Raw genomic sequence first — 15618 nt, 5'->3', positions numbered from 1 at the left:
ATGTTTACCCTGGTTACCAGCGTAAAAGTAAAAAAACAAACACTACATACTTACCTACCGCTGTCTGTCCCAGGCGCTCTGCTTCTCTGCACTCCTCCTGTACTGGCTGTGAGCACAGCGGCCGGAAAGCAGAGCGGTGACGTCACCGCTCTGCTTTCCGGCTGACCGACGCTCACAGCCAGTGCAGGAGGAGTGCAGAGAAGCAGAGCGCCGGGGACAGACAGCGGTAGGTAAGTATGTAGTGTGTTTTTTTACTTTTACGCTGGTAACCAGGGTAAACATCGGGTTACTAAGCGCGGCCCTGCGCTTAGTAACCCGATGTTTACCCTGGTTACCAGTGAAGACATCGCTGGATCGGTGTCACACACGCCGATCCAGCGATGTCTGCAGGGAGTCCAGCGACGAAATAAAGTTCTGGACTTTCCTCAGCGACCAACGATCTCCCAGCAGGGGCCTGATCGTTGGTCGCTGTCACACAGAACGATTTCCTTAACGATATCGTTGCTACGTCACAAAAAGCAACGATATCGTTAATGATATCGTTATGTGTGAAGGTACCTTAAGAGTATGTCATTTTCATACTTCTGGTCACATGCTGACTAGACTCATCTGGTGTCTCTTAATTCTCTTCTATTGAGAGACGCTGGATGAGTCAAGTCGGCATGTGGTTGCGAGTGTGAAAATGACATACATGTGGCACACCTGCTTGTGAAATACAGGGAAATCGCGACTCGGCAATCTGCATTCACATTGGACAACTGCAGACTTTTCATTTCTGCCTGGACAACCCTTTCGCAATAGCGTCAAGTAGAATCGCGATGCACCCGCCACTATTAAATAGTTAAATGCCGCTGTCAAACGCTGACAGCAGCATTTAACTACCGCTTCCGGCTATCGGGCCGGAAATGCGCGCATCACCGACCCCCGTCATGTGATCGGGGGTCAGTGATGCGTCGGTACTCGGTATAACAAGTAGAGGTCTCCTTGACCACAGGGTGGCGATCACAGCAAGCCTGTAATAAAGCTGCATAGGAGCGATCTGATGATCGCTGCTATGTAGCTGAGCCGATCAGGCTATGCCAGCTTCTAGCCTCCCATGGAGACTATTGAAGCATGGCAAAAGTAAAAAAAAAAGTTTTAAAAATATGAAAAAAATAAAAAAGTGTAAAAGTTTAAATCACCCCCCTTTCACCCCATTCAAAATAAAACAATAAAAAAAAATCAAACATACACATATTTGGTATCGCCGCCTTCAGAATCGCCAGATCTATCAAATAAAAAAAGGATTAACCTGATCGCTAAACAGCGTAGCGAGAAAAAAAATTTAAAACACCAGAATTACTTTTTTTGGTCACTGCGACACTGCATTAAAATGCAATAACGGGCGATCAAAAGAACATATCTGCACAAAAGTGGTATCATTAAAAATGTCAGCTCAGCACACAAAAAATAAGCCTTCACCCGACCCAAGATCCCGAACAATGGAAACGCTACAGGTATCGGAAAATGGCGCAATTTTTTTTAGCAACGTTTGGAATTTTTTTTCACCACTTAGATAAAAAAGACCCTAGACATGTTTGGTGTCTATGAACTTGTAATGACCTGGAGAATCACAATGGCAGGTCAGTTTTAGCATTTGGTGAACCTAGCAAAAAAGCCAAACAAAAAACAAGTGTGGGATTGCACTTTTTTTGCAATTTCACACTTGGAATTTTTGTCCAGTTTTCTAGTACAAGACATGGTAAAACCAATGATGGCGTTCAAAAGTACAACTCATCCCACAAAAAATAAGCCCTCACATGACCATATTGACGGAAAAATAAAAAAGTTATAGCTCTGGGAAGGAGGGGAGCGAAAAACGAAAACGCAAAAACGAAAAAGGGCTGCGTCTTGAAGGGGTTAAATGGATACTGTCATTTCCACAAACTTGCAGAGTTTATGAACACTAGGTGTCTGTCTTCTTAGTTCCATCACCAGCACTGGGCAGGTTCAGAACACTATTAACCTGCAGATTAACCCCATATCTGCAGGTTAATAGTGTTTTTTTTATGTGACAGGTTCCCTTTAAGTACCTTTCATATGATCGTGGACCTTGGACTAACAAAAAAATAATAATGGAAAAGTGGCCAAATGGGAGAAGTCCTGTTGGTGCCACAATGAGTAAATGACATATAAATGACTTGGTCATCATGGGGCCTGGGGCCAAATATGGTCAGGGGCGACATCTGCCCAGAACTTGTATGTTTGTATGGGTTTCCTCTCCGCTCTCGTCTGTGTGTGATAGGGAGCTCGACTGGGATGCTTGTAAGGGATAACAATTTATTTAGAGCGAGAAAAGAAAAAATACAAAATAAAAGGAAAAAAATCAATTAAATTTTAATTATTAGCACAAATGGTTGTAAATCGGCCTAAACGGAATGTAAAATATTACACGACATGACTTGTGCTAGGAATCCAGCATGTGATGAGCATGTGAACTACCGTACTTCTCACCGCGTACGTCACAAGGTACATAATTGCTTAAGATCTCCTGGACTGATGAGCAGACATCCTTGTTAACGTGACAGACGCTGCAGAGGTAGATCAGCCTTTGTGCCTGAGCCACCAGAAAGGAGGACGGCTGGACTCTGTCCCACTGCTTTTTAGACCGGAAATGCAGACATTCGTGACATTTATTCAGCAAACTCAGGAACTTGATCTTCATGGCGAGCAGCATGAGCTCATCTTCCGCTGATTTCATCTGTAAATCACCTTCTCTTTTCACCACCTGTCAATTAAAAGTAATAGTGAAATTGTGAAGGAAAGCCGTACTAAGAACATTGCCGCTGTTCATTTAATTTGATGAGGTTATTTTCTGCTTCCACAATAATGTGATTTTCCTCAGTCCAGTGTTGAGCAAGCTGACGTCGGCCTCAATGTTCCTAACCATCAATGTTCTGAGATATTTACAGAAAGTGTAAAAAGGAATTGCATATTTTATCTCTAGGACGACTTGTCCCGCTATTTGGTTTTGGGTCTTGGACCTACGTTCCCATGGGCCATGGGCTACCTAGTCATGTAGGATCAAGATAAATCAGTCCAATGTATTGACAAAGCAAAGGTAGAGCCAAAAACTAGCCTGGATCGGAATGGAGAACTAGAAGAGTGAAAATACAAAGCAAGAGGGCGCAAACTAAAAGTAGGCAAGGTCAGGAAGCAGAGAAGGTAAGCAATCCAAATGAGATGGAGTCTAAAATAGCTCAATCATACAAATAAACAATAAAACAATAATCAGTCTGACCTGCCGTCAGCATGTAACATTGCCGGGGGAAAGGACAGATTGATATACTGATTGGTGAAAAAGTTTTAGTTAAACTTGTATTTTATTCATTGAAATCCCTGCTTAGAACTCACTGGGCTTAGGAGTCTGATGGGCAGCCCTAATCAGGATTGACAGCTGAGTATTCACACTTACACAAGAAAATCTGTCAACATGAGGGGGATTGGCAGGAAGACCCCTGTGCCCAGGATGAGCACGGATTGTAGTGTATAAAATATATGTCATCTGGACAGTTTTCCTACAATGATCAAGTTGTCAGCTTCTACTACATCTTGTTGCCCATAGTGGTGCAGCATTTCCAAGCTGTTGGGATAACTATGATTGAGCAGCCATCCTCCATTTTCATGCACACAGAAGACATACATGAAGGATGAATTTGCTCTGTACAACCCTTTCCTTCCCCCCAACAAGTGGTCGTATTCTTGCTTTCCAGTTTTGCTCATTTACCTGTGATGTCAATTTTCTTGCTCCAACGTTGAATTTTGCTTGCTTCCCCATTGCCAAAAATGTGACGTAAATCCGATCTTTCTCGAATATTCTGACCCCCACTTGATGGTTCAAGGCTATAAATATTGGTTTGAACTCAACGCAAGGACGGACACTGTCAGGGCTCCTCCACCGCCATCGCCGCACTCTTCCTCCTGTGCAGTCCGAGTATTGTCCTCCCACTGGATTCAGAATTATCCTGGATATTTAAGAACATAGTAAGGCATTTCATCCATGTGTCAGGATATTAATCGGTATAAGGCTGCCGTCACACTAGCAGTATTTGGTCAGTATTTTACATCAGTATTTGTAGCCAAAACCAGGAGTGGAACAATTAGAGGAAAAGTATAATAGAAACATGTCACCACTTCTGCATTCATCACCCACTCCTGGTTTTGGCTTAAAAATACTAATGTAAAATACTGACCAAATACTGATAGTGTGACGGCAGCCTAAGAGCTTCTTACAGCTGATATTCTGTATTACGTTACTAGAAAATGGCATTTAACTATTTATGTGCAGTATGTAGGACAATGCATGGGACTTATTACATACTTCCAATATGCAGATGACGCCAGGGAACATCCAGCAGACACTTGTCAGAAATAGAACGGAGCAGCTCTTATATTTGACAATTCTGTTTTCACTGATACTTATCAGCAGAAACAGGAATCGACATGTGACAGATCCTTCTATATAGCTGGTACGCAGCCGACTGCCCGCAAGGCTGCAGCAAAAGAATATTGTGCAGGAGACAGAATTGGTCGGGCCACTAATGAAAAGAAAGTTTTCCACTAGTCAATGGATAGGAGATAATTTGTTTTCTTGTAGGGGGAGGTAGTGTGACCCTCTATCACTAGTGCTGTAGAATTCATGCATGCAAAAGTCATAAAACATGGCGCCTACTGATTCAAATTTATCAAAGGGGCACATATAGTCCAAACTGCTAGTAGTGTCCAGAACCCATAAAATTACTGTGGAGCACACCATTTACTACAATATTGTGCACCCCGTGTCTTAAAGGGAATGTGTCACCAAGTTTTTGCCACCTAATCTGAAATCAGCATAATGTAGTGGCAGAGGCGCTGATTGCTGCTGGCTGTAGTTTTGATAAAATCACAGTATAATCAGCCAGAGAGGATGACTAGTAAACCTGCTGCCTTGTAGTCAAGCATAATTTATGAGCTCTGTGTAACCCCGCCCCACCACTGATTGGCGGCTTTCTATGTACAATGCACATGGGCAGAAAGCTGCCAATCAGTGTTGTGGGCGGGGTTATACAGAGCTCAGCATTCAGTAGATCTGCAGCAGAGAAAACAAAGAATTTATCAAAATGACAACAAGCTGCCCAGTAAGTGACACATCACTGGAATGAGAGTCTCTGCCCCGACATTATGCTGTTCTCAGAAGGGGTAGCACAAACAATGTAAAAAGTCAATAATGGCTCTGTATGTGGCAATTCATATATATCATGCAATCACACAGGGCATTTTCCTTGTTGTGAACTTCATGAATCTCTAGGAGGACACTCAGACGCAGGGGTGCATTAGTGTCTGCCTCCAGTAAGCGTTCACGCCTACAAATGATGCCCCACAGAGCACACCTTCGCTCTGCTGGCACCATTATAGTCTATGGCCCCGTTGGCACATACGTCTGAGTCCCATTTTACAAGGGGGGAGGGGCGTAAGCCGAGATGAGACCAACTAGCTGGTGCAAAAGCACCCAAAAAGAGAAATCCTTCACAGATAGTAAACAGTACACACTTTGACAAGTGACACATCCCTGAATTCTGTGTTTCAGTCTCTATCTGCTGCTGTATTCAGATTACATAGCAAAAAGCTGCTGCTGACAGATTCCCTTAAAAAAAAAAAAAATCGGATTCCATATGGAGCCCCAGTATAATGACAGAGAATAGATTTTTACATATACATTGCAGTTCTTTAATACATTTAGTGTTGTAAACTTTTATTAACTACTGCTGTACAAAAACGGATTGGGCAGAGATTGCATAAGAATTGCACGCGGATGACAAATCGTCTGAATTTTCTGGATGAAAAGCGGATGATTTATTTATATGCTTATGTGAACCCGGCCTTAGAGATGTCTGTATTGTAGCAGGACTATGCTACACATTTTCTGAAGTCTGAGTCTGAAGGGTTCCTGCCGCACACTGAGGAAACTGACCATGTTCTAAGTCATCAAGAGGAATATATTCTGATGTATACCCAAACAAGCAGCCCGCGTCCATGCGATGATTACGGCCTATTTGTACTCTATGGCTAATGTCTGTAAGCGATGTCCGCTCCCTTTCCAAGAATGGATTATTAATTGCTGTATTGTTAGAATGACGTCTGCCCCATGGCATTTACCATACAGCCCACAAATACACAAAGTCCTTATTTTTCCGGTATTCTAAAATAAGGCAGAAGATTCATCATACAATAATTCTTATATTCAATTCTCCTGCTTTATTTTTGCTTTTTGAAGGCGATCAATAACAATACGCCCTTCAGTTCAAATCATGTTTTTATGTAAACTTCCAATGCAAACACAATAAAGCACAAAGACCTCCAAAGTCTATTAATTGAGCTTTACCTGGGGATTAACATATCTCCGACTTTATCAACTAAAACAGGCCAAAATAAGAAAATGAGAAGTCTAATCGGAAAAGATAATAATTATAGATAATGGGGTAGATGGAACAATATATTTAAAATGGAAATGCAGTGACAATATGTCGCTAAGGCTAGGCAGGATAAAGCCACATTAGACAGGCAGAAAAAATGGCAATTTTCTCAGAACTGTGCACTCTGTAAGATAAATTGCTAGATATGTTCCACATTATTCCTTACAGCACCTCTTGCCTCACTTACACCAATATTTTGAGCCAACATTTTTTAAAAATCCGCGGTATGGATGCGGTTTTATTTGTGAAGATGAAAAGGAGAGTTGTGGGTTGTCCTGATGAAGAGGTATGATCACCTCGAAACACTTTGACAAATAAAACCGCATCCATACCGCATCTGGCCTCCTATTGTATTTTGGATCCTCGGCAGCGAGGGATTCTTATCCACTTCCATCTCCAAGTTTGTATACTCTCTGTTTTGGTGGATCTGCAGCAGCTATCGTGATCTAAAAGCAAAGGGGTTGTGACTTTCACATCGCCCCCGGGTGAGCAAATCCCATTTTACTCTTTTCTTTGTAATCCCGAAAAGACCCTATTGAGCTATTTGTCTTTCCAGTTTTTATATAAACACGTATATTGATGAATATGGTGCAGAGGATAATCAACCTCAGGATGGACCTTTTCTAAATAGAAAGTTAAATAAGTTGCACATAATATATACATTATGTATATGATGACAGACACTATGCTAATAACTATGACATACAGTGCACCAAGAGGGAGACTGCAACATTGTTTATCCAGTGCACCAGCTTTAAATGGATTCTGTCAGTAAGATCATGCCACCCCAAACTAAATATATGAGCAAGCAGATGTTTGACAGCTAAATGCATGGACATTTTTATATATTTTATCTGTTGCTGCATTCCTGAGAAATTATGAAAATGAGGCATTCAGTGTTCTTAGCCTGATAGAGCACTTCCCGAGACTCTGCCTCTGTCCGGTTTCACATGTCAGTGGCTCCGGTACGTGTGGTGACAGTTTCCTCATTTAAAATAAATGTGTCTCTGCACGTCAGCGTGTTTTCACGGACCATGTGTCCGTTTGCAAAACACGGAGACATAGTAACATAGTAACATAGTAAGGCCGAAAAAAGACATTTGTCCATCCAGTTCAGCCTATATTCCATCATAATAAATCCCCAGATCTACGTCCTTCTACAGAACCTAATAATTGTATGATACAATATTGTTCTGCTCCAGGAAGACATCCAGGCCTCTCTTGAACCCCTCGACTGAGTTCGCCATCACCACCTCCTCAGGCAAGCAATTCCAGATTCTCACTGCCCTAACAGTAAAGAATCCTCTTCTATGTTGGTGAAAAAACCTTCTCTCCTCCAGACGCAAAGAATGCCCCCTTGTGCCCGTCACCTTCCTTGGTATAAACAGATCCTCAGCAAGATATTTGTATTGTCCCCTTATATACTTATACATGGTTATTATACATGTCAGTGTTCGTGGGAGCGCACGGATCACACGGACCCATTAAAGTCAATGGGTCCGTGTAAACACGTACTGCACATGGATGTTGTCCGTGTGCCATCCGTGTGCGTTTTTTCTGTCATAGGGTTAAAATTGTAAAAATTGTTGCAATACACGGACACACGGACAGCCCTCGGACAGCACACGGACCCTAAAAACGTACTCACAGACATCACACGGATCCCAAACGGATGGCCTATGTGAGCACGCGGACACATGGTCACGGATAACTCCGGTACCGTTTTCTCCGGTACCAGAATTATCTGGACGTGTGAGACTGGCCTCCCAGGGTTATTTCCCCACCTAGCACCAGGGAATTTAGCTTAATTGATAGCTCATTACCTGTGTGAGGTCAGACGCCAGGTAAGGAAATCAGCCAATGAGCCATCATTAAAGCAAAAGAGGATGGTGCTAGGTGGAGAAACAACCTTATGAGGTGGAGGCTTGGGAAGTGCTTTGTCATTCACAGAGCACTTAACACCTCATTTGAATATTTAACATAACATATGAGTGACCAATATGCCTCCCTTCTTTTCAATAGCAGACAAAAGCCTTCTATCCATGGAGTGAGTCTGTCAGTTTCTTAATCTGTTCATGATAAACTTTTTGGGCAGCACCAACCACAGCCTCCCCGACACTGTTCAGAGAGGTGTACTGTTTTTCTTCACCATAAAGCTCCTATTTAAGAAGGGCCCACAAGTTCTCATTAAGGTTAAGTTAAGGTGAGATGGGGCCATGTCATTATTCTGTCATTTTTAATGCCTTTAATGAATAGCCACGCATTGGAGTACTTCAATACATGCAATGGAGCATTGTCATCCATAAAAATCATGGGTTTCTTGACAGGTAAAGACTTTTTCCTCCTGTTAAAATCTTCACGCCGGGGGTGCAGATTTACAGAGTGCGGCAAGCCTGACGACAGCCGTTTCGCACCCACCTGGCGCTTCTACTGTGGGCGCGAAATGGCCGTCAGGCTCGCCGCACTCTGTAAATCTGCACCCCGGCTGTGGATTTTAACATAAGCAAATAAAGCTACCTCTCTTGGAAGGATCGGTGAGTGCTGCCTTTTCTTTTCTACTTGGATAGACTTTATGACATGTTCGGGCTGGAGCACCCGTGATCCAGCGGTCACACTCCCATCGCAGGTGAGCAGGCATAATTATTCTCCTAAGCAGTAGTGCGGTCAGCTGTGCTCTCTTGCAGATCGATATAAAGACTTTTTCCTGCACCACTGCTTCAAGAAAGTATCACCTAAAAGCTGGCGTTAAGGAGTTGAATTTTAGTTAATCTTTAATCCTAAAAAGTCCAACTTGCTCATTTTTAATAATACCAGCCCATAGCTGTACCCCACCTCCAACTGGCTGGCATCTGAGTCGAAGTGGAGGTTTGTGCTAGATACTGATCCAGCCATGTGCCCATCCATTTATTCCATCAAGAGTCACTCTCATCTCTTCAGTCCATAAAATCTTTAACAAATCTATCTTCAGATATTTCTTGGCCCAGTCTTGACGTTTCCATTTCTATGTCTTGTTACATGGTGGTTGGGTTTCAGCCTTCCGTTCCTTGGCCGTGTCTGTGAGCACTGGACACCTTGTACTTCCAGGCACTCCATGGAGGTTGCGCATCACCTTATCTTCTTAAAACCAATAAGTATTCAAGTTTATACAACTTGGAGTTGGAAAAACATTTATAAAAATTTTGATCTGGTCAAAATACTCACTTGCCTAATAATTGTGCACCCAGTGAGAAGGTGTCAATGAATGTGCCAATATATGCGGTTTGCAGGGCTTGATATTACCGACAGATTCTCTATCATCAAGAAGATGTCTATAAATAATATTATTATTATTATTTATTTATATAGCACCATTGATTCCATGGTGCTGTACATGAGAAAGGGTTACATACAAATTATAGACATCACTTACAGTAAACAAACTGACAATCACAGACTGATACAGAGGGGCGAGGACCCTGCCCTTGCGGGCTTACATTCTACAGGATGGTGGGGAAGGAGACAATAGGTTGAGGGTTGCTGCAGCTCCGGTGAGGCGGTATCTCCGGTAGTGATGAGGTTGGCACCCTAGTTGTAGACGTGATGGCAGCCCCGCTGATAGTCGGTAGCCCTAGGGACCCTAATATAAGGCATTAGCGGTAATACTCTTCAGGGCTATGGATAATGTTATTGTTTTCATGAAGATATTTACTCATGGGAATTAAGTTTGATTCCGTCACACTGAATGCAAGTAGCATGAGTTTACATAGAGCACTGCGAGAGCCATATACTATTTCTAAGCAATACGTATAGAATTTACGAAGGCAGATATTCCATTTTTTTTTATATTCATATTGAGTTGTTTTTGCAGTCGAATGATAGGAATCTTGATTTTCACACTTTTCTAAAAATAATGTAAAATGGTCTTAGCATTAAGTAGAAATATTGAAGATGGCAGACTGTTCTATATTATAGTGATACAGGATTACATTTCTGCAGCACAGGAAGCAGGAACAGCAGAACTGGCTGATACTGGAGCTGGTTATCTCCAAGCCCAGAGTGTCAGATGAACACTAACCCCATGATTCAGCTATGCCTTAGATTTCATTTTTCAGTGTTCATTAATGATTAGAAGTGATCAGACAAGGTTATAGTTCACTTACACAATCATTATAGTCTTACTGTACGGTACAAGCTATGATGCACACTAAATACTATATAAGTGGTAGTGATTGGACCACCACACAAACAAGACAACCATTAAGAATTACACTTGTAAACACTGAAATTGCAACACCAAGAAGGAAAAGTTGTGGAACCATAGAAATCACAGGAATATTATACATGTTAATGATATCCAAATTATGAGGAAAAGGAAATAACATTTTTAAAACAGTTAATCAGAATCAAGTTTGAGGGCTACACGCAAAAATACCCGCACTTACATATCTTGGCTGCTAACAATAAGGATAATAATGGTCGTCTGAGGAATGTTCTGCCACGCTGAATGTACTTGTGCACAAGTCATCAAGATCCACTGCTAGCAGCTCACTTTGTTATTGCCGACCAATGACGTCTCCATTGCGCTCAATGGGAGACAAGTACAGAGAAGCTGCAGGCCATGGTACCACGTTTAGGCTATGCAGGGTGTTCATTGTAGCACAAGCAACATACAGTGGGGCAAAAAAGTATTTAGTCAGTCAGCAATAGTGCAAGTTCCACCACTTAAAAAGATGAGAGGCGTCTGTAATTTACATCATAGGTAGACCTCAACTATGGGAGACAAACTGAGAAAAAAAAATCCAGAAAATCACATTGTCTGTTTTTTTTAACATTTTATTTGCATATTATGGTGGAAAATAAGTATTTGGTCAGAAACAAAATTTCATCTCAATACTTTGTAATATATCCTTTGTTGGCAATGACAGAGGTCAAACGTTTTCTGTAAGTCTTCACAAGGTTGCCACACACTGTTGTTGGTATGTTGGCCCATTCCTCCATGCAGATCTCCTCTAGAGCAGTGATGTTTTTGGCTTTTCGCTTGGCAACACGGACTTTCAACTCCCTCCAAAGGTTTTCTATAGGGTTGAGATCTGGAGACTGGCTAGGCCACTCCAGGACCTTGAAATGCTTCTTACGAAGCCACTCCTTCGTTACCCTGGCGGTGTGCTTTGGATCATTGTCATGTTGAAAGACCCAGCCACGTTTCATCTTCAATGCCCTTGCTGATGGAAGGAGGTTTGCACTCAAAATCTCACGATACATGGCCCCATTCATTCTTTCATGTACCCGGATCAGTCGTCCTGGCCCCTTTGCAGAGAAACAGCCCCAAAGCATGATGTTTCCACCACCATGCTTTACAGTAGGTATGGTGTTTGATGGATGCAACTCAGTATTCTTTTTCCTCCAAACACGACAAGTTGTGTTTCTACCAAACAGTTCCAGTTTGGTTTCATCAGACCATAGGACATTCTCCCAAAACTCCTCTGGATCATCCAAATGCTCTCTAGCAAACTTCAGACGGGCCCGGACATGTACTGGCTTAAGCAGTGGGACACGTCTGGCACTGCAGGATCTGAGTCCATGGTGGCGTAGTGTGTTACTTATGGTAGGCCTTGTTACATTGGTCCCAGCTCTCTGCAGTTCATTCACTAGGTCCCCCCGCGTGGTTCTGGGATTTTTGCTCACCGTTCTTGTGATCATTCTGACCCCACGGGGTGGGATTTTGCGTGGAGCCCCAGATCGAGGGAGATTATCAGTGGTCTTGTATGTTTTCCATTTTCTAATTATTGCTCCCACTGTTGATTTCTTCACTCCAAGCTGGTTGGCTATTGCAGATTCAGTCTTCCCAGCCTGGTGCAGGGCTACAATTTTGTTTCTGGTGTCCTTTGACAGCTCTTTGGTCTTCACCATAGTGGAGTTTGGAGTTAGACTGTTTGAGGGTGTGCACAGGTGTCTTTTTATACTGATAACAAGTTTAAACAGGTTCCATTACTACAGGTAATGAGTGGAGGAAAGAGGAGACTCTTAAAGAAGAAGTTACAGGTCTGTGAAAGCCAGAAATCTTGATTGTTTGTTTCTTACCAAATACTTATTTTCCACCATAATATGCAAATAAAATGTTAAAAAAACAGACAATGAGATTTTCTGGATTTTTTTTTTTCTCAGTTTGTCTCCCATAGTTGAGGTCTACCTATGATGTAAATTACAGACGCCTCTCATCTTTTTAAGTGGTGGAACTTGCACTATTGCTGACTGACTAAATACTTTTTTGCCCCACTGTACGAGCTAATAATGTCGAGTTAGAAAATGACTATCTGGACATTATTGAGAAATGGCTGTACCACTGGTTCCACGACTGATTTATTCTGTACTGCAAGTGAAATTGGACTTCACATACCAAGCCTAAGGCATCAAACTGTCTATAGAAGCCCTCAGAAGGTGATGGCATGACATTGAGCAATGTGCCAGATAACAAGCTACAGGTGCTCTATTGATTTCACACCAAAACTCTCAATGGCTATCATGGTGCAGAGCGAGACGGTAATGGATGCTGGAATGGAAGTCTTTCCTTTTCTGTGATGAGTCCCGCTTTTATGTTGGATGAAATGATAGCTGGAGATTGGTCTGGAGACCACATGAGCAACACCATCAAGAGACCTTCACAAAGAAATGTCCTACTCACTGGATTGTTGTGTTGGGTGGCATAGTGTACGGTAGACTGATTCTTCTAGTCTTCAAATCACGGTAACGCCAACCTATTAATGTCTGACAAAAGAGGACAATACCTCAGAAACGCGTCAGATAGGTACATTCACACTCTTTTTATTGCCTCGTAGAGAGCTTGTGGCTAGTGACGTCACAGGTACACAGGGCAGTAGTTTTCTTTTTCAAACAGATATCTAACCGAGCAAGAACAGCAAGAACACCGCCAACACTGTTTGTGTAACACAGCACAAATCTGAAGTTACAAGATCCATCGCAGTATTATCCTGCACATCGCGGACCATTGTTCATCAGAGAGAACTTTAAAAGCTGGTCAGACACAGATTATTATCACTGAGAGGTAAGGCTCATTCACATATTAATTGTAACACTATTGCCAGCAGCCCTGCATGGTTCCCCCTCACCCTCCATGCAGGGACGCTGACATACTCACTGCTCCAGCATCATGGCATGGTCCCCTTCTGCTAGCATGTCTCCTGCTTGGGCATGCCCCATTTCCTCGCAGCAGTGTCAGCATGCGTGTGCTCCCCTGTTCGTAAAGGGGCAGGACACGCACCAAAGTAAAATGCCTCCAGTGAATGGCTGGGAGGCATTCACTGTAATATCAGAGTACACCTGCAAGATGGCTCCCGGCCAATAGCTGAGAGGAATCTTGTATAAAAGACTCCCTTCCCCTTAGGGCGCTGCCCAAGCAACAATGTTCATTAGTGTGTAGTTTCTCCTACTTGTGAGGTTCCCTGGTCCCGGTGTGGCCAGGGTCCTGAACCCCTTGTCTGTCTGTGGCCAGCATCCTGAACCTGCTCCCCTTGTCCAAGTGCGGCCAGTTCCTGCACCAGCTCCTCTGGTCCATGTGTGGACAGTGCCTGAATCTGCTCCCCTTGTCAGTACACGGCCAGTCGAATACCTGCTCCCCTGGTCCATATGCAGCCTGTGCCTGAACCTACTTCCCTGGTCTGAGTGCGGCTACTGCTTGAACCTGCTCCTCTGGTCCGTGGGCGGCCATGCCTGAACCTGCTCCCCTGGTCCGTGTGCATTCACTGTCTGAAACCTTGTCCCCTTGTCTGTTTCTATCCAGTGTGCAAGAACCAGTCTTCAAATCAGCCATGTCTGAACATAGCCCAAATCCGTGTTAGTAACCATTCTGTAGAGGAGCCAGAACTTATTAGTGTGAATGGAGCCCTAGTCCTTAATCAGTGTCAGCGAACTTCAGCAGCTGCAGTACCGGGCTCTGTCCAGGACTGGTATCTGGTGGTCACCTGCAGCCCCGTCTATCTCAACCATCAGGAGATCCAGTGAACACCTGGTAGCCGATTAGCTACACTCCTTACGAGGCAGCCCGGTTCTGTGGTACAGTGGGTCCATAAATCCATGTGCGCCACTGTTGGGCATAACATTTATGTTCATCATGGGAGCTTTTTAGCACATGGCAGTACATTATTTCTAGTGAGCACAGTTTTTTATGCATGTGGGCAAGGGGTGCATCAGCACATGCGGCTATAAGCGCCCATATATAAGTGGCAGCGCTAGGGCATATATATATTTTTCATATACAGCTCTGGCAAAAATGAAGAGACCACTGCAAAATGTTCAGTTTGTCAGATTTTTCTCTTTATAGGTATATTTTTGAGTAAAATGTACATTATTCTTTTATTCTATAAACTTCTGACAACATGTCTCCGAATTTCCAAGCAATAAATTTAGTATTTTTTTTCTAACAAAGAAAAATGGTCAAAATAAAAAAAAACAAAATAGTGCTTTCAGACCTCAAATAATGCGAAGAAAACAAATTAATAATCATTTAGAAACAACAATCCTAATGTTTTAACTCAGGAAGAGTTCAGAAATCAATATTTTGTGGAATAACCATGATTTTTAATCTCAGCTTTCATGCGTCTTGGCATGTTTTCCACCAGTATTTCGCACTGCTTCTGGCGCAAAAATGTAAGCAGTTCTTAGATTAATAATCCACCAGCGTGACAGCAGGGGAGATACAACAGCTTTAGCTATGGCCACAGGTACTACATGAATATTTGTTGATGCTATGACCAGTTGTGATTTTTCTCACAAGTTGGTGACTGTACATAGGTATAGGCTCATACAAGCTCCACTATTTGTGCATTATGAAAGGGACTTATGCTATATTAATGATGTTACTTTGGTACAGTTTCTCCACTTGTGTAAATATAATTTGATATCCATCCACGGTCTCAGCAATCTATATACTTTACCATAGGAATATTTATGTTCCCTCTTATTCAGGTCTTTTCATGTGTTCCATCTCTAGTACCATTGACTTAATGGCACCCCCAGCTAGTCCCACTATGGTGGATATTGATGTTTTGTCTTGGATTGCCCTCTTTGTACTTGCTCACAGTATTTGACTTGTTCATGTGATTTTTATGCATTATTTTGATATATATAATAA

The 15618-nt window shown here is 42.6% G+C and overlaps 1 protein-coding gene across 1 annotated transcript in view; it reads right to left on the bottom strand.

Moving 5' to 3' along the window:
* Positions 1–2351: 2351 nt before the first annotated feature.
* LOC138638306 (glutamate-rich protein 6-like) overlaps positions 2352–15618 on the bottom strand; it is a 128370-nt gene continuing 115103 nt past the window's right edge. The window contains exons 12-13 of the mRNA XM_069727516.1: positions 3767–4004; positions 2352–2767 (exon numbers count right to left, since the gene is read on the bottom strand). Of these exons, the coding sequence (XP_069583617.1) occupies positions 2447–2767; positions 3767–4004 (559 nt within the window). The 3' untranslated portion in view covers positions 2352–2446. The remainder of the gene's footprint in view (positions 2768–3766; positions 4005–15618) is intronic.

The sequence above is a fragment of the Ranitomeya imitator genome, chromosome 5 (assembly GCF_032444005.1).
Source record: "Ranitomeya imitator isolate aRanImi1 chromosome 5, aRanImi1.pri, whole genome shotgun sequence".
NCBI classification, from domain to species: Eukaryota; Metazoa; Chordata; class Amphibia; order Anura; family Dendrobatidae; genus Ranitomeya; species Ranitomeya imitator.
Note: the sequence above shows the minus strand (reverse complement) of the source record. Positions and strands in the feature narration are given on the sequence as shown.